General features: G+C 31.6%; 1 protein-coding gene across 6 annotated transcripts; it reads left to right on the forward strand.

Annotated features, from left to right (window-relative positions):
* Positions 1-7,807: 7,807 nt before the first annotated feature.
* LOC148308690 (TBC1 domain family member 13) lies at positions 7,808-20,359 on the forward strand. Of its 6 annotated transcripts, none has more exons than XM_088261374.1 (10): positions 8,513-8,634; positions 8,738-9,021; positions 9,394-9,467; positions 10,065-10,190; positions 10,586-10,764; positions 15,086-15,184; positions 17,857-18,064; positions 18,505-18,706; positions 19,035-19,157; positions 19,961-20,359. In XM_088261374.1, exons 5-10 carry the CDS (start codon positions 10,591-10,593, stop codon positions 20,097-20,099), a joined length of 945 nt encoding a protein of 314 aa, XP_088117500.1. In that variant the 5' UTR covers positions 8,513-8,634; positions 8,738-9,021; positions 9,394-9,467; positions 10,065-10,190; positions 10,586-10,590; the 3' UTR covers positions 20,100-20,359. The 6 variants fall into 6 exon arrangements, with proteins under 6 accessions (XP_088117498.1, XP_088117500.1, XP_088117502.1 ...); XM_088261376.1 differs by having other exon boundaries at positions 8,853-9,021; XM_088261375.1 differs by having other exon boundaries at positions 8,513-8,542; positions 8,853-9,021.
* The last annotated feature ends 416 nt before the right edge of the window (positions 20,360-20,775 follow it).

Consider the following 20,775-nt stretch of genomic DNA (forward strand, 5'->3'; position numbering starts at 1 on the left):
ATATGAGAATCAGGTGTGGTATTTAGGGTCACCACTTGGAAGAAACTTTTAAAATACCTACATATCTTTTATTACTCATGCTCTTGGTTGAAAATAGATTGATTATTTTCTCAAATATTGACAGAATACAATATTTTATTTTGTTTTCTTTATTTCTTTAAACTTACAATATCACAATTCTTGTTTGCAATATTAAAGTGAGGTTTTTAAAAAGAGTTCTGGATGAAACCACAACTATGCATAAAGCTTTATTCATTCCATTAAATTATTCTAAAAAAAGTTATAACACTTCAAATACGCCTCTTGAAAAATCACAAATTTTGAGTTGTGACACTAAATTGCAAATGAGCGATATGTATTAAATATCTAAATATGTTCAATTAAGTAATTTACAGGCGGACCTCACATTTCGCACATTTCACTTTCACACGATTCACTATTTCGCACATCTAAAAAAAAACTTTTTTGGCAAAAATGATTTGTTTCCGTGCAGTTTTTTCCCTTTCAAACTATGAAATGCGTATGAACCGAGTCCGTATTGTGAAAAATGTTACATACGTACTGAACATATGGAACGCAATAAACAATATTGGAGACGCATACGTTGAAATAAAAGAGTCAATAATGAAGGGTTCATGGAAACAACTATGGCCAAAAATGATGGGTGATTTTATAAATTCTGATGAAACTCCAGAAACCATCACATCTGAAATAGTTCACCTAGTGAATGAAGTAAACCTGGATGTTAACAGTGAAGATGTTAATGAGATGATTGAATCACATTCTGAACCCTTGACTAATGAATTTCTAATGGACCGACTAGAGAATGAAAATAATATCAAATTGAAAGTGAGGAAGAAGAACCTGAAGAAATCATCAAGACCTTAATAATAAAAAAATATGAACAAAGCTTGTACTTATCTCAAGACATTTTTTAAAATTATAGAAGAATGTGATCCCAATGGAGAACACACATATCAAGTGCGTAGGGCGATCCATAATAGTACTTCATGTTACAGAACTCTCTATAAAGAAAAAAAATATATTAAAGCACAACTAACTCTTCACAAATTAATCAAGAAAATTTAATTTTGATTCATTATGTAGTTAGTTGGAATTTTTGAAAAATACAAATTTTAAAGTATGAAATTTTTGGTAGTTTAAAAAAAAAATTGCATCCCTCTGCTTTCGAACATTTAACTTTCGCACACATTTTCGGGAACCAATCATGTGCGAAAATTGAGGTCCGCTTGTATATGAATGAATGGTGATATGGAAATAATTATGTATATTCACGTTTTTTTTTTTAATGTAATTTCTATCAATACACATCACTCACTCCTTTCAACAACGTCATATATAAAAAATTGTCAATTTTAAGTTGTGCATGTTTACGGAATGCACAGAAAATGTACTATATCCCAGCAAAAGCGGCATATTTTAAACTTAATATTTACCCGCTACAGGGCAGAAGGTGTTGTTTTTGCATTTTGAAGAAAAGGTATACTTTAATTATTTTTTGAAATTTACTAAATATTTTTCAAATGGAGAAAAAACATTCAGGTTTTACCTAAAAAGATCTGTTGCACAGTAAAAAGTTCAATAAGTGGCTTGATATTTATTTTTAATACATTTTTAAATGATCTCCTGAAAAATCAAGTTTTTTTTATATTTGACGTTGTTGAAAGGAGTGAGCGACACGCTATAACATAATTTGGCAATCAAAGTAATGTTTTGAATGCTTTAATTTATTTTTTAAATTTCCATTATGTATAAATACACTATTTTGGAGAACAGCAGTAAGTTTTTTTTTAATGAACAATTTTTCTTGTATGTATCTTGTATGTGTTAAAAAATAAATCATCAAAGGATGGGAAAACGGAATGAAGTTTAAATTTTGAGTTGTAACATTATTCTCACAATTGAGTGATATATTTATTAAATAAATCTATATTGCCAACTAATAAAATAAAATGCCTTTTCCTTATTTGAATTCATATGAATGATCTGTTCTGTATTTCCAGCCATGGTATTTTAAAAGTTTTGATGTACATGTGTGTAATATTTATAAGATGAAAAAAAATGTATTTTTGTTTATTTCCATTATATTAAAATAAATATATTCTAAGTCAGTAACTGTAATTTTTAATAAAGAGACTTTTAAAAGTGACCTTTGCATTGCAAATAGAGTTATGTAGTTATTTATATAATATAAGGATCATAATTTTTAAATTCTCTAAAAGACACATACTATTTTTCTTTTGTGCATTTTTTTTCTTTTTGTAAATTCATTTAAGAATAGATTTTTAATGTAAAAATTCGTATCAATCTGTTTTAATTAATATATTATAGAAAATATGTTATTTGTAAAACTGATCCAAAGCTTATAATTGTGTTCATTGCGTTCATCATTATTAATACAATCTGTACATGTATAAAAAATGGATTATTCAATGACTATAATGATGTGTTAAAAAATACAAGTATTTTGTTTATTGTATTAGCGTTTACTTTGTATGATTCTATTAATATAAAACACATTTTATATCTCATACTAAGTAATAGAGGTCATACATATTAAAATTTTGTGGATACAATATAAAAAGTATGAGAAAGTGCTAAAATAATGTTCCTATTCAGATGTGTATATGTTACGGTCAAAGGCCGAAGCTCAGGTACTTCTAGGCATGACTAGTCAAACCTCGGTTGAAACACTTGATTGCCTGATTTAGTTTATCTTAAGGTTGATAACTCAAACTTAGTGCAAACCTAAGGTCAGGCCTTGACATATGTTCATAATGTAATACGTAAATTTACTGGAGTCAGTGGGTAGCATCCGTTTGTCGTTTTGTGATGATGTTAACTAAATTACTTAGCTGTTTGGCTAAACGGGCATTTTTTCAAAAGAGGAAAGCATTTCATAATATTTTAAAATCATTGTTTACTGATTTTTGAGAAATTCAAAGTTACAATAAATTCTTATATTTTTATAATGCGAGAATTTTTTTATTTATTTATTAAAACAACTAAATGTAAGAAAGCCTTAAATTAAATGTTGTATAATTGATTTTCACCTTAAGTAAAAAACTATTTGTAATCGAATTTATATCAAAGCTGGGAAGCAATAATGGTATAAAAATCGAGTGTCTATATTCTTGTCTGTATAGTCTGTAAGTACGTTTGGAAAATGTGAATATGCTATGTTATCTACCAAGAGAATGTTATCTAACCGCAAAGATGAGTATATGCCGATTTTGTATTCAACATTGTTTATTTTGAATTACAACCCTAAATCAGCACCGATCATCTTTTTGAAAGTACAATATACAATCAATAGTTCTTGGTAAGAGCTGTCAATTAAATTTAACAGACTCGACGTTCCAATACTTATTTTCAAGCCAAATATTTATTTAATCATTATAATTCATTGAAAAAAAAAACTAAGATATATTTTTTAAATAATTTTTCTGCATCGTATCTGGTTTTGTTTGATTCCAATGACTTTTCATCAGTATCATATGAATGAAGTCTAAGCTCTATCAGTAATTTTTTTATATATTTTTTTAAGTAGTCAAAATATCTCTTGTGTCCTTTTTGCTTTCCACCGTTGATATGCTTAATACCTATGTAAGGATGTGAAGAAAATAATTCATAGTGAATGCCATATTTGTGTTAAGCCATATTTGGTAAAGATTACTTTATTTTCCATTCTTTAAAAATACTTGTCTTTTGTCACATTCTTTTTGTAATTCATTGTGTGTTTGATGTACAAAGTTTGGCAATTTACTTATTTATTCAATAAAATGGATTTTCTGTATTAACTTTTTTGTTTTTATCTCCACTTTATTCCTTACCAAATTTTGGTTCTTTTAACCCTAGATTACAGGACATTCGTAAAATTTACGGCGGATATTATTATTCATGATTTATTGTACATTTCCAGATAGCAAATTAGGCCAAGGCCTTCACCACCCTCCTATTTAGAGCTATGCTAAACAGTGGTCAATAAGAAAATTGTGTCTGTCAACGATATTTCGTATCGGTGTTGTAAAATTTACGATAACCGAAGCTAGGAATGCATGTCAGTGTGGCGTTTCATCCTCTCTGCCTGCCTCTGCGGTGAAACGGCGTGATGATAGTAGTTGTAGATATTTGGTATGGACAAATGAAAATATAATTATCTAAATAACCATCAAGCTGCTTCCCCGCAGGGGTTGGTAAAGAGAATAGATCGCCACGCCACTCTTTGTCTTTGCAAACATTCTTCGCCACTTCCACGTTCATACATCTCTTCATACATACCCGCCGATTATTTTGACTCCTGACCTGAGCGCTTTCAAGTATTTGAGTTACCTGATCGTGCCAAGTTTTGCTTTTTTCCCAACTAAATTTACCTTATAAATTTGTTCTACCGTTCTTTCCTCACTCATTCATTCCACATGTCGAAACCATCGCCTTTCTTAATTATATCGATAATGCTTATCTCAGCTCTGCATTCCTTCAAAAAATATAATATTGATTTATTGAGATTTTAGAAAAATATGTATCGTATTTATAATATAATTATTTTTGAATTAGGTAGTCCAGTTTTAAATGATAAGAAATTGGTTTGTATGTACCATAGACGTAGGACTTCTACATTTATGTCAGTGTCTTTGGTGTGTATTTACCATAGAGATAGGTCTGTGCAGTCAGTATTCAACATTTTTGATCAGTCTATACAAATAAGTCTTTGGATCAGTCTGCGTTCACATATCGGCAAGTTTGGTCGCCATCAGTCTTGGTTATCTGGTTGAATTATTTTGTATTTAACTTCAATTTCTGTTTAAAAGTGAAATAAGAAGGACTTGATAACAGGATTCATTGTTTTTACCTCAGTATTGCGTTGTTAACGGCGTCTTAATGGCGTCATAACTTCCAGGTGAAAATACTGTTTTAATTTTTTCTCATTTTATGAATGTCATCATATCATCTATTCGTTTGAGGGCGGAGCTTATTAATAAGTTACACTTTAAGTAAATATAAATGTTCAAGATTACTTTTTCTTTAAAAAAAAATTGTTCTAAAAAAAGAACCTCCGCATATGGTTGCTTATTTCAATGTTTAAATTTATATTTATTCATTTTGTAGACGAATTTTGTAGATAATATTAGTTACATTTTAAGTAAATGTAAATGTTTAAAGTTTTGAACAACAAGTAATTAGTTTATTTTTTTGAAAATTGTTTTAAAAAAGCTAACATGCAGTTGCTTATTGCAATGTTGTTTATTGATATATTTATTGTATTAAAGTAAGAAATATTATATAAATTAAAGTAAGAAATAAGATGAATCATAGAATGTCATAAAGTTTGAAGTTTCTAACACCGTGAAAGACAAAAAAGAAAGTATGCGATCATTATTTTTGAACGCTTTTTTTTTGTATTGGTGTTTATTGTTTATTGTCATTATATTGGATAAAATTGATTCGAAAATAGTTTTTTTTGTAAAAGTATCAATATTATACATATTGTGGTGGGTAATGAAATAATAAAAAAACTGTCATGTAGAACGGATTTGGGTAAGGTTATTTTTTGTTAGTCACTGGTTTTCATATTTTGCGGCAAAAGTTTCATATTCGGTTACAAACCAGAGTTGACGTGTTTTTGGGGTCAGCTGTCTGTATACATTTTAAGTCTCGTAGTCTATGGTCTGTTTTAAAGTCATTGGTTTGTTTTTGCCACAGAGATAGGTCTGTGCAGTCATGGTGGCTACAGACGGACCTGAAATGCATATAGAAATGCAAATGAAATGCATATGTACATTTTTCTGTATTTTCTCTGGTTCATCACGTTCACGTATGAGTTTTGGGATGGCAAGGACTACTAATTGGTTAATATTACACCACTCTATCACATTTATGACACGAACGTAAACACAAAATCACGCCGGGTGATTTCATGTTGACGACCGAGTCATAAATGTGAAAGAGCGGTGTAATATTAACCTTTCCCTTCCGGTGCCAAAATAAAACGTGCGTCCCGGTGTTGAGTAGTTACTTCACAATAAAAAAATAGCGATTTTAAATCGAAAAAATAGGGACATTACTAGCTAATCCCCTAATTAGTCCTTTATTTATAATTAAAAAACCATTTAGTAACGTTCACGGAACAAGCATAGGTCCGCTGTCGGAAGCCCAAAAACTACTGCCACACTACTGCCGCTAGCCAGAGAACATTGAGCTTTGAGCTCCTCACGGTTGCACAGTGCAAGTATGCAAGAGTGAGAAGCGAATATAGTGTCACGGTTCCCGTACACTCTTCACGCACTGTTTGTATAAACAAACTTTTGTGAATTTGTTTCAAAATACCTCCGATGTACCCGATAAATTCTTATTATTATAAAACTTATTTTTTAAATCAACGCGTAAATATGTTTTGGAGGAATAAGGAATACCTAAAATGTTAGTCCTGTATTAATTATATTTATAGAGACGTTATGGTTATTAGAAGTAATGTGTACAAGGTACACAACACCGGGGAGGGAGGGTTAACCTCGTAGTAGTAGTACGGCTGTCCAAACTCATAACACAGTAAAGGACATTTATTTTGTAGTACGTTTTTATTGCATTTTTAGTGCATTTCAAGTAGCATCTACTTAGTCCAAAAATGCAAAAAAAACGTACTACAAAAAATGTCCCTTACTGTGTTTTAAGTTTGGACAGCCGATAGTCCTCGTCATATTAAAATTCATACATGAACGTGATGAACCAGAGAAAATACAGAAAAAATCTACAACCGCCACATGTATTCCGGCTCCGTCTATAGCCGTCATCAAATCTTTGAGTATATTATTCAATTAATCTGTGGTCGCAGATTCCTCTAGTCGCAGGGGGGGTCGACTCGCAAACGTCAGATTGTTCAAAAAACGACCAGAAAATGACGAGACACACTAATACACTAACAAAAACACCTAAACGGGAACGAAAAATACGAGATACTAACAAGTTGTTCAAATATTTCAAATAAATATAGACAGACTATGGTTATGGACAATTATCGATAGAAAAATAGAAATCCGTCTATGAAGAACTTCATAATATTGAGTATTATGCCAAAGTTAAAGTTAAATTTTGCGTATGAAAGTGTAGTTTTTCTTACTTAACACAACGCTCCCTTGAACTTCTGCAGCACCCCCCAAATGCAAAAAATTTAAAAACGCCTAGCCAGACTTCCAAAACGCCCACAAAGGGGCGCTGGCACCCCCGTTAAAGAACATAACTTCAGAAAGTGGTGGGCACTCCTTCCGCCCTTTTAAAATATTGTATTTTCTAGAATTTTAAATATAATATAGTAATTTGAAAATTCTATCGTTTTTGTTTTTGTTGAAAAGCCTTATATTTATACATAGTTTGGGATAATAATTTCAAAAAAGTTACCATTACCATTTACCATTGTAAGGTTGAGTTGAGTAACCATTATTAATCGCCTGAACTCTTTTTATAAATGTCGCGTTTTAGCCGTGACCTTTCTATTTTTGTTTACACTGAAATAAATAAATTTAGATAGTGAAATATCCTCTTTGTAATATTAAAATTATAATTTTGAAAATATGTTATACAACAAATTTCAATATAAATACCATTTAACCTGAAAAATGAATGATAAATATTTCGGCGGGTGGATTTGACATTCAGCCGCGGCGAAGTCACGCCCAGCCGGGAGCTTAGTACTTCTAGCCGTTTACGTCACTTCCGGCCGCTGGCGAATATCACTTCTAGCCATAAAAAATCGAGGTAGTTGGCGGTCTTTATATAAAATAGTTAGTCTGTGTCTAGTCGTTCGACATTGGTTTCAGTTAATCTTTGATCGGTTTTATTGTATACCTAGCTGAATTATTCTGTGTTTAGCTTGAATTTCTAATTAAAAGTGCAATTAGAGGTACATGAGTACGGAATTAATTGTTTTTACGGCAGCATTGCGTCGTTATCGACGTCATGGCGCTACTTAAGTCCAGGTAAATATACTCTTTAAAAATTTTTTTCATGTTAAGATAAAAATTTGAAGAATATCATCACATTATTTTTATTTACTTATTTTATTATTTATTTATTACTTTTAAGGGTAAGAAACTTATAAATTAGTTAAAATTTAAGTAAATATAAATTTTGAAGCCTTTGAACAGTAATTACTTTTTTTTAAATGTTGCATTAAGGAACCCTGACATATGCTCGCTTATTTCGATGTTTACATATATATTTTTTAAATTGGTTGACAATTTTTTTAAATAATATACTGGAATCAGTTAGAAATAAGAGGACTCATTGCATGTGATGTGGTTTGAAGCTTTTAACATCATAATTTTTTTTTGTCATTTCTTATTTTCGGCGCCATTGAAAATTTATCAAGGCTACTGTTTATTATCATTATTATACTTGTAAATAACATATGTAGAAAATACTAATAATACGTGTATTGCAGTGTATGTGGTGACAAAGGAATCGACATGTTGTATAAATTGGCACACAGCTTATCACATTGTGTTATTGAAAAGGTTTATACATGGTCTGAATGTTTTGTTATGCTGATGCGTCTACTTCTTTATATTTAATATAATTCAGATTAGATCTCATCCTATTTGAATATAGGCAACGCGAGTACAAACATAATATATGGAACATTTTGAGTGTGTCCAAATACTCGTTGACAACATCTGGATTATCTCCAATTACTTTAATCTCCCAGCTTTTTGTGAACAAGTATTTGGACACACTCAAAATGTTGTAAATGAATTATCTGGTCAAATTAAAAGCTTAAATAATAAAAATGAAAATGGTATTTTCTGGCGTTTCTCATGTGTGTGATTATAATCCAGGATTCGGACCTAACATACTAATATAAGAGTTTCTGCTTAGTAAAAAGCTTCTTTACATCTCACCAATAGATGTATCTAGTGAAGTTCTAGTGATTCAAGAACAAGGTTTCTAAATTGGTTCATATATATGGAACTTTCAAGAATTTGAATAGTGTGGTTGTCAATAATGGTTAGAATTGGTGAATGTTACACGTGTGTAAAGTGATCACTTAAACCAGCCTATGACGGAAGTCAGCCCCGTAAATACCCAGACTTCCATATTCTTCTTCATCTTTGATGAGATGTCAAAAAATAATAAAATATATGGACATACATTTAACATAACATTTATTTATCTGTATATTTTGACAAAACGTATGATATTACAATGATAACTTTTCCACTTTGGTTTGAATAGGGTTCCCCATCTCGAGGTGGCAGCATTATTGTGAATATGTTTTATAATTTTAAATAATTTATTGAATAATAAAAAAACAAAACTTTTTATGTCAGGACAACTTACCTACGTAACCAGGCAACATTAATAGCAATATTTTTTCAGAGTCAAGGAGTTTGAAAACGTATTGCAGGCAGATTTTATTGACCTTCCAACCTTACAAGCACTCTGCTTCAATGGTGAGAATCTTTTGTTACAATTCAATTGGCTTGTCTATAGAAATATTTCTATACGCATATTTAAGTCATGTGCGTTGACACGGGAAACAATAGATGAGATTCATACGAGTTATTTATGCTTAAGTGAGATTATCCTATGTGACTAAACTGGACTTCTAATGTGTGATTCTAAACATATAACTCTCACCACTCTGTAGGGCAGACATTCTGGCCTGTATGATTCTAGTAGGCAGCTCCGTGGGCCTAGTACGTGTATGAGTATGTGTACATGTATGAGTACATGTATGTGTATGAGTATATGTACATGTAAGTGCACTTGTATGTATGTGAACTTGTACATGTACAATACTTGTACCTGTATGTGTATTTGTACCTGTATATGTATTTATACCTGTATGTGTATTTCTACCTGTATGTGTATTTGTACCTGTATGTGTATTTGTATGCATATGTGTATCTGTATGTGTATGTATATTTGTATGTGTATTTGTATTTGTACTTGTATTTGTACGTGTACTTGTACATGTGCTTGTACATACATGTGTAATTCTATGTGTATGTGTTGCAAGATAATGTGCTTTCTTGATTTTATTTTAGGTATTCCTGATGAGGGAGGGCTTCGAGCATTTTGCTGGAAACTTCTTCTGAACTACCTTCCTTTGGAGAAATCCACTCGAGTTGCAACACTGCAAAACCAGAGGGCCTTGTATCAGGAGTTTCTAAGTAATATCATACTATATAATATTTGTATAAATAATTATGTCAATATATTTAGATAATTTATTGATTTTCATTTTTATAAAATACTATCTTGAGTGTCATTTAAAAAAAAAACTAAAATAAAAAACCTTTTTTTTTCATTCTAAAGATGACCTCATCCTGAGTATTGAACTGTTCGTAAAAAAGCAGTACTTTTAATTAATGACCAATTTTAAAATACATTATCCGACTGACGATACTTACCTTTTCTTTCCACACAAAGATACAATACATATTTGTCCAGTATAAGTTAAAATAATAAGCAGTCAGTGAGGGCAAAAACATGCCTATTTACTAGTTGGTGGTCATCTAGTCTGATGAGCTCATGAATATTTACTTTGTGTGTTTTTAAATTGTAGATGAAATGATCGCTCCACCAAATGGGGAACAGGATCATCCACTGAGTGTGAGTCCTAACAGCTCTTGGGACACTTATTTTAAGGATAATGATGTACTTCTTCAAATTGATAAGGATGTCAGACGCCTCTGTCCTGACATCTCCTTCTTCCAATCTGCCACGGAGTTTCCCTGTGTTGAGGTATGAAACAGTTTTTTTTTCGTTTTTCTTATTTAAATTACAATGTGCTGCAGTATAAAAAAATAAAACTGCTTTTGCTTCTTAAGAAATCAGTGCATATTTAATAATAGTATGAATACTATAATATCACGACTGTGCCAATAGTTGACATTAACCTTCCCTTCCCGGTGATATGTATTTACTACAACTTGACTTTAAAATTGAGAATAAAATATAATAGATATGTGCTCAGAATTTGTATATTCCTCCTTAATACAATTACGTATTTACATAAAAGTATTATATAATAATAAAACCCTTATCCGCACCCAAATGGTGCATAGGGCACTGCGTCATATAACGCAGTGTTATCTTGATCGTTTTTACACATGAAGGAAAGGTGATCAGCCCTCCGCTTCAGGTACCAGTCCAGGGTAATATTGAATAAATATTACGGTGGAAAATCACTTATTTATTTGAACCCCCCTGGGAATCGAACCCGGGACCTACAGAATGGTAGCCGAGCGTGCTGACCATTACGCTACGGAGGCAGAAAAGTATTATAGTATAAAGTTATTCATTTGCAGTGGAAAATAATAAGTTGTAAAAAAATTGGGGATGAAATCACCAATACACAAACGTTACTCAGTGTGTGTGTGTGCGTGTTGTGCTTCGAGTACACGCGCTTCATACTGTTTCTGCCGATATCCTTTTAGTAACATGCAAGTCGTCCTTCAGGGTGGTCGTGCCGCTACGCTAGCTATGGTGGCTACTTGCGATGTATTGATACATTTCAGCATCACTATGGTCAATAAAAGCAACAATTAGGAATATTCACATTTTTCCCATTTTTAAATTTCATTGTCATATCACTCACTCCTTTCAAGAACGTCATAAATCAAAAATCGTCAATTTTCAGTTGTGCATGTTTTCGGAATGCCCATAAAATGTACTATATCCTAGCAAAAGAGGCATATTTTTAACTTAATGTTTACCCGCTACAGGGCAGAAAATGTTGTTTTTGCATTTTGAAGAAAACGTATTGTTCAATTTTTTTTTCAAATAAACTAAATATTTTTCAAATGGGGAAAAAACCTTCAGGGTTTATCTAAAAAGATCTGTTGCACAGTAAAAAGTTCAAGAAGTTGCTTGGCATTTATTTTTAACACATTGTATTATATTTTTAAACTTTAAAAACGTTCTCCTGAAAAATCCAGTTTTTTGATTTATGACGTTCTTGAAAGGAGTGAGCGATATGGTGTACAAAATACATATCATGGTTTTTTAATTTTTTTTTTGGGATTAACACTACCTTGCTTATTATGTATTGGGTCTTATAAAAAGTCTCAGCGGTTTTTTATTACATTTTTTAACAAAAATTTCCTTTATTGAAAATCAATTTCAATCAAGTACATATTGACCATTATTATCTGTGACCTTTTGCCATTTTTCTGGTAGCTTTATAATTCCACCAGTGTAGAACTTCTGTGGTTTATCATTGAAAAAATTGGCAAGCGTTTTTCAACGGCGCTTCGGTCAGGCAATTTTTCATCAAGAGTAATCAGACAGTGCAATATTCGGACTATACGGTGGATGCATCAAAACTTCGCAACCAAGTTCCGTCAATTTGTTCCGAGTCATCAAAGATGTGTGTGGTTGCGCACTGTCATGATAAAACACAACTCCCTCTGTGTTGGCCAATTCTGGTAATTTTTTTCTGGATTCCTTCATTCAAACGGTCAAATTGTACACAGTACAGGACCGAATTGATGGTTTTGCCAGGTTTCAGCAGCTTATAATAGACAATTCCCTTCCGATCCCACCAAATACTCAGCATAACCTTGTTTGCCGACAATTCAGGCTTTGATGTCGTTTGTGGCAGGTCATCAGCCTTAGTCCGTGATCGTTTGAGTTTGATATTCTCATATTTCATCCATTTTTCATCGCCTGTAATGATTTGCTTCAAAAATGGTTCAATTTTGTTGCGTTTTAGCAGCACTTCACTAATGGAAATTCGGTCATTCAAATTTCTTTGCGTTGATTCATGTTACACCCAAAAATTGAGCACAAAAAGAATTTTGTAGTCTGCTCTTTTTAAATATTTTCAAACTTCATCATGTGGTTGATGTTTAGTGCTTCCGCTATTTCCTGACAGCTTGCGTGCCGGTCTTGTTCCACCAGTTGCGAGATTTCTGCGAGGTGCATCTTTGACATCGAAATTTCCGGAACGGGATCGGGATAACTTCTGGGTCATTCAAAGTATTTGCAACGTACATACACTTCACAAAATTTTAGGCAATTTTTGCAATATTTTTACCTTTTTTATAATAAAAAAGCATAACCCTGCGTGTTTCTTCAGATATTTCACTCACTTTTAAATCAATATAACTTATTACACGACCAACGAATTACAAAAATATTTTTCCAAAAATGTCACCTTTTAAACACATGTTCATTGAAAACAATCGGGTGAGTGTTGCCTTATATATGGGCATCAACACTATCTAAACAAAAAAACCGGAGACTTCATATGACCTATTACAAGGTTTATAGATCATTAAGTGGATTTTTTTTCTTCTAACCAAATACATATGTTTTTATTTAAATTTGTCCTGGGAACAGGAGGGATAATCTAGTGTGGGCCCATCAGGAACTTCTCAGCATTTTCTCATTACTGGGAGGAAACCATGTAAAACTCCTCAGGAGAAGGCGGACTGTTGACTGTCATCAGCAGACCTTCCGTTCCACTAAAAGAGGGTTAGGCATTTTGTGTCCTAGCTTGGTTTATGTTACCAATGTCCACTTTTTTTATCATGTATAATACCACCTCTCGTGACAGTTCCTTATGAACTATCACGGATCCGATGTCGGTCCTCACCCAGGCTCCTGCAACGCGCCTCCAGCTGTTGTCTTTGAATGCTGAAAAGGGGGCAAAGCATCAACAGCTGAGGGGCATCTTGAGGTGTCTCATTATCACACGTACAGCTCGATCTCGGAGATCTTGAAATGATGCAGGTAGCTCATGAACCCACCGTGACCCGTAAAGATATATGTAAGCTTACGGAAGTTTTTAGCACTGTAAAGGAAATGTTAAGAAATGATTAACATGATATTACTGTTAATGTTTTTTTAATATTTTATTATTTGAATATTTTATTTAAAAAATAAATCGAAGAAGTACATATCCAAAATTACTTTCTTATTGCTGTAATTTTCGGGGTAAGTCGACACAACAAGAAACCAAAATGTTTCATTATGTCTAATTTCCAACATCTCATCTGATTTAAAGGCACTTATCCTGCTCAAATATTTAATAATTTGACAAGCTTACCTGTATGTTAAGAGATTATTCTATTTCGAGTCAGCATGTCATCGATATCTACACAACGCTGTGAAATCTTTAAGTGCTTTATTCAATGTATAGTGTAAATTATTTTATTTTAGTTCATAATTTTTTTTTATACATTACATATTTGATTCATAGATACATTTTTTTACTACATGTGTTATAAATAATACAATATGATATGCATTCTTAGTTTTTCTGTCATAATTATTTTAGTTTTTATAATATTCAGACAGATGTCGAAATATAACATATAAGTAAATTATGTGTTTTTTAACAATAAAATATAATTTAGTAGACTCAAAAATCTGTGTTTGATTAAATAATTAATACATTTATAAAAAACATAGTAGTCTGGGCATTTACAGGGTTTAAGACCGTCATAGACTTGGTTCAGTGATAGAACTTTTAGAATAGAATTGGTGAATGTTACACGTGTGTAAACTGACTTTATTATTCTTCTTATCTATGTTGAGATGTAAAATAAAAAAGATAAAAATCTTTTGAATGTAAGGTATTCATAACAATGTCTTTGCATCTCATTTGAAAGTTTGATCAAGTCATGTTCAAATGTAGTTATTTGTAATACGTTTCTAGGTTCTCGTCATTAAGACGATTTCTTAGTTTGCTTTTAATAAGATTCATGCTTCCAAAAGATTGATTTTATGAGTATAAGTAATAAAACATGTTTTAAGCAAAAATTAGTTTAAATCCCAGTATTCCATTCTAAGAAAAGGAGTTTTTATCCTGGGTACTGTCAAATCAAAAATCTATCTGTGATAGTTGCAAAGCAAACTCATTTCTATAAAAGTCAGCAGATGCATCACAGATTTGTGTTTATAACAATATGCGACCATTAAATATATTACTACAAATTTATGCAATGACATCAAATTATGTTTTATTTTTATCAATAAATTCCACCTACATTTGGCACCCAATAGGTAATCCAATGGACGTGAAACACTTGTATATGTATTTGCACACTTCTTACAGATTGCCTATAGTTCCGGCGATAAGAGACTGCACAACAGGATTGAAAACTCACCATTCAAATATGAGACATTAGTAAAGATCGGACTGGGACTTAGAAAGGTATTATTTCATGTGCTTTTCAGACTTGCTCGTATGTTTTTTTGTTGTTGTTAGAATGATCGTGAATTGTGAAATTCAAATTAAAAATAAAAAATCGTTATACAGTCGAACTTGGTTATTACTAGCACGTATATATTGTGATCTTGGATATAACGAGGGAACATTCGTTGACATTTTGGTTTTTGATTTTCATACTTTTATTCACGGTTATAAAAAGCAACTTCTCGGCTATAGCGAGCAAAAGGAGATTGTCTTTTTATTAATTTTGTAAATATTTGAATGTTTTAAAACATTTTCAATCTAAAGCAATAAAATCCGACCAGAACGATGCCGCCGGGATCGGATTACGTTTATGACACTAAGTACTAAATTGGTGCTGTCACTGACAATTATAAAAAAAGGTTTCACACATGTGGGTTTAAATTGCATGTTGCATAATTGCAAGCTTTTTCTTGTCTGTAGGGACCTACTTTATTACAATAAACAAATTATTTTTTAGTTTATGTCATGCTTGTTTCGGGGATTTTTACGATAGTTTCCATATTATGTATGTTCTATGCTTACTGTGGACATTGTATAGTAAACATTATATTATAGTAAACATTAAGAGGACATTGTATAGTAAACTGTCAGATCAATTCTAGAGCAGGTCAGTTAAAAACAAAGCCCCGAATTATTAACATTTCTACTAATATTTAAAAGTGTCTCTCAATTCGTGAAAAGGTGGAAATTTATTGTGAAATAGAACATGGCACAAAAAATATAAAAAGTTTTCATCATTCTCAGTGACAACATTGCATTTTTATCTGCATTTAAAAAAAATATCACGGACTCGAAAAAAAATAAGAACTGTGATCGTAGAAATTTTTATGAAACTGCTACAATGGTTGCACTCAAAGAAACACAGGATTTAAAATTTTTTATAGGAAAACTGAACTTTGTGAACTGTATGAATTTTGTTTCAATTGCGACATATTGTGTTATGTAACCATTTCAGATAATTTATTATTAGATTAAAACCAATATTTTTAGCTTTTCCACTTTTTTATTTGACCAGCGACCGGGTTTCGTCGTTACCGACATCATCAGACTGGACCAGTCCGATGATGTCGGTAACGACGAAACCCGGTCGCTGGTCAAATAAAAAAGTGGAAAAGCTAAAAATATTGGTTTTAATCTAATAATAAATTAAAAATGCAATTCCATTACGAAGTGTCAGTGGATAGTATAAATCCATTTCAGATAACATACTTCATGTGATAGGTATGTTTAAAAAAAAAAACTAGCAAATTCAGTCGGTCCCTTCATCCTCATTATAACCGAGTTCGACTGTATTTAATAAACCAAAATACAAAAAACAAAATTTGTATTATTTAAGTGATAAAAGGTTTTAATTCAAATAATAATTTCATAATTTACTTGCTATTAATTTTCATTCCTTATAAAAATTATTATTTTGCAAAATGAACACTTGTGCGTACTAAACTTGCATAATATGGCGTTCTTGCGACAGTTTGTACCGAATTCAACATTTCTGGCGGTAGAACATATTTATTTTTTTCGACATCAAATGATTATCACACTGTAATCTGTATTTTCTTTTTAAATATTTATTTTCATTCGTCATTTCAAAATTTATATTTTTATTGAGTTTACACATACATATTTTTATATTTATTATTTGAATAATGCGGTGTACTGTTGACAAAGTATTGTCTTAAAATATCTTTTGTCTTAAAATTTCCTTTCTTATATTATAATAACCTTAATTTTACATTCCATCCGAGCTAAAATGGTCAATTCCCCAAAACACTAAAAACTCTTGTTATCGCAAATACCAAACTTTTTTTTACACTGGGTCCACTACCTACTACCTAATCAAATTCCGGAAGATGACTTGAAATACAGGTGTTGTGAATTCACAATTCAAAAACAAAATTTGAGGGCTGGTTGAAAATCTTTGACGGGTCTTATCTGGCTTGCGCGCTGCATATTGGTGACCACTGGTTTACAAGAAGATTGAGAGTAGAAAGTAAATCTGAAGATAGTTCACAAACACATTTCTTTTATAAATAAAGCTTTTCCATTTTGTTTCTTAACTCAAATGTCTCCAAAAATTAAAAAGGCTTGAATTTTTTGTTAATATTTGTTTCGGGTTGAAACAGGCTAATAAAAAAACTTAATTACTAACCTCTCCGTGCATACATTACAGGTCAGATAGCGTGTGACCCACGTTTGGGGCGTAGTGATTATTTCTTGAATATTCCTAGATTATGTCAGGATTTGGAATACTAACCCCATCTATTGATGATACACACAATCAAATCATTTATCGGCTAGTTACATGTTTTACCGACTGAACAAGCGATGTTTAAAAGTGTCTATAATATCTTACTACTCAAAAGGTTAAGCTATAAAACGTTTAACACAGATTCATTTAGTACTGGAACTTCCGACAAGATCCAGTGCTAAATGAGGACAACTTAACTTATATCTTAACACTACTGTAATGACAACAAATGCGCCGTGGGTCTGCATGCCAGTATCGCGGAATCCCAATACTAGAGGATAATTGTGAAACAGTGTTAAGCGGTCTTATTGTATAATATTTTGTTCAGCACACCTATACCAAAGTCATGCTTGAGTTTAGTAATGAGGATTTTTTATTTTAGCTCGCAAAATGCTCAGTTAAGTCTAGATATGAGCCTGGCGATTATTACCCCATGAGTGAAGGGAACGAAGCACACTGGGAAGTGGTGGAGAGGATTCTCTTTCTTTATGCCAAGCTGAATCCTGGTCAAGGCTATGTTCAAGGGATGAATGAAATCATTGGCCCAATTTACCACACCTTTGCTGTAGATCCTGACGTCAAGTTCAGAGGTATATATATTTTAAATTTTTTAGTAAATGTACGTAATATGTACTTGGAACAGGTTTTCAAAGAGCTCTATAAAGTACCTTTGACTGCCATGAATTTAGTCCCAGGTTTGTTTTCCGGTTGGACCGTATTTCCTGTTAACTAAATAACTATCATTACCCCGGACTAGGCCTGTGTAAAAGTAATCACCTTGGTTTTGTGTAATTAAATATGATCAATATAAAGCTGTGTTATCTGATATTATCTTATCCCTCTACCCAATTGGGTATCAGTAAGGGACAAATAGAAGACAAGTATGATGTAGTAGCAAAACTTATAATTCACTTGACCTTGCAAGTGAAAAAATATTTTTTTAGAGAAGGCATAGCAATTTGATATTCTGATTGATCATACCCAATTTACATATACAGTTGTAAGAAAATGTTGATTTTTATCATTACAGAATTTGCGGAGGCTGACTGCTTTTTCTGTTTCACAAATTTAATGAGTGAAATAAGAGATTTTTTCATCAAAAGCTTGGATGAGACAAAGGGAGGAATCAACCAAATGATGGGGAGATTTGAACAGGCCGTCCTCACTTACGATGAAGAGGTTTGGAAGCATCTCAAAGCATTGGATGTCAAGCCACAGTACTACAGCTTTAGGTAACGAAATCTCATTCTCCCGTGTTCAATATTGTTGTATGTTTCATTTTTCACCCCATTTATCTAATCAAACTATCTTTTCTTTGTTCTATACTTATAAATAAATCACAAAGTAAATATGTACTACACATCCAAATTTCATACTAAAAGTTCCGAGAATATTATGAAATGTAAATTTGAAATGAAAATTAACCCTGTTTTCATATAAAAAAATTACGTAATTTGAAGAAGTTCCTTTCTTATTCTTAAAAATTTTTTTTTAAGCACAGAATTTTCGTAAGACACCTCTTCATAAGGGCGCTTAATATTTTAGTGTTTATTATTTTAGGTGGCTAACACTGCTTCTGTCCCAGGAATTCTCATTACCTGAAGTTGATAGAATATGGGATTCTTTGTTTGCTGATAAGGATAGATTCGACTTCCTCATCTGTGTTTGTTGCGCAATGATTGTGTAAGTATTTATTGTAATAAATTTTTACTTTTTTCACATCCTTAGTCGATTGTTAATGTCGGCTGCCTGATTTTATAACTAAAAAGTCTAAAACTATAATAAAGTCATAAATTATTTATTATTCATCTTTCACTTTTAGTAATTCTACTTAAATACACTATTTCATGACTACCGCTTTCGTAATTCAATTTCAATTCAATTTATTTATTTTAAATTAACTTATACATTACTAACTAAAATCAAAACTAAAATAAAATCAAATACATACAAAAATCTAAAATATGCAAGAACTATTGCTAAAGGCGTAGAAGAATCCCGCTTCAGAAAAATCCTTCAGACACATGCAAAGCAAAAATTATTATTTTTTGAAAGAGAGAGAATGAAGATAAAGGAATCACGGTGGGAATATTTTTTAAAGCAAACTTGAAGTTATATTCAATTGGTTATTTATAATGGCCAAGTCATTCCACTCTGACCATTTTTTCTCATAACTGTCAGCTACTCTGATCAAAAAAATGCGACGTTTTTCTACCATTAAAATAAATATTTTGGTTCCCTAATTTTAGGACACTCTGTCTGGCAATTCGTATGACCATGTTAATTAAGATTAACTGTATTTATCTGAAATATCTTTTGGTAAAATATACTTGGGTGATAGAGAAACCAGTGATTAAAGTTATACCGGCGCCGGGCCAGACATTGTGGCCCACGGAGCTGCCTACTAGAATCATACGGGCCAGAATGTCTGGCCTACAGAGTGGTAATAGTTAAACGTTTCAACAGTTATTTTATTTTGCACGCAGATTACTGAGAGACCAAATCCTCGGATCGGACTTTGCGACTACGGTGAAACTTTTACAAAACTTCCCCCCGATGGATATAAACATCATTCTTTCAAAGGCTGTTGAAATACGTGACAAGATGATCGCTTTGCCAAATTAATTTTATGTTTTTGTTAATGCATGCCATCATTTCACCTTCAACTAGGTTATCATGTTTTATAAAACCAATTTATATGTACCTGTGTAAGTAATTCAGTGTTCCCTTCCCTTGTTCATTTCCCATCTTTTTGACGACATTCCAAACTCTCTTGTACAAAAATGATGAAGTGGAGGTCGAATTTTAATCTTTGACAAAATGTGGATTGAAAACTTTTGGTTTTCCTTTTATACTTTAAGAATTTTGCACAAAAAAAAGAAAAATACGTTCTCAGTTTATTTTATAAGAATTATAAAATTGCGAACTGATGTTTTATAGTCTTGTATATTATGTCCTTGTATGTTAGAAGATTTTATTACTTTTACTGTATTAGATAAGACTCGAAAATGTAAAATGTTTTCTTAAAATCTCATAATTTTTATTCTGTACATTTTTTATATTATAAAAAATTTTATGCAAAAAAAAAAATATATAAAAAAATGAATATATTTTTATAATTTCAATTTGTATAAAATCATGTTGATCAAATATTTCAAAAATATTTTATTATAGATCTATGCCACTTTTATTCTAATGACTTGTGTATCTCTTATGTTTAAAATGAACGATAATTCTTTGATATTAATTTGTTTATTTTTAAATCTTTTTATATACAAGCATGTTCCTTATTACTTACTGT

The sequence above is a fragment of the Brachycentrus maculatus genome, unplaced genomic scaffold, assembly GCF_059751285.1.
Source record: "Brachycentrus maculatus isolate JH-2025_06_01 unplaced genomic scaffold, ASM5975128v1 h1tg000153l, whole genome shotgun sequence".
Taxonomy (NCBI): domain Eukaryota; kingdom Metazoa; phylum Arthropoda; class Insecta; order Trichoptera; family Brachycentridae; genus Brachycentrus; species Brachycentrus maculatus.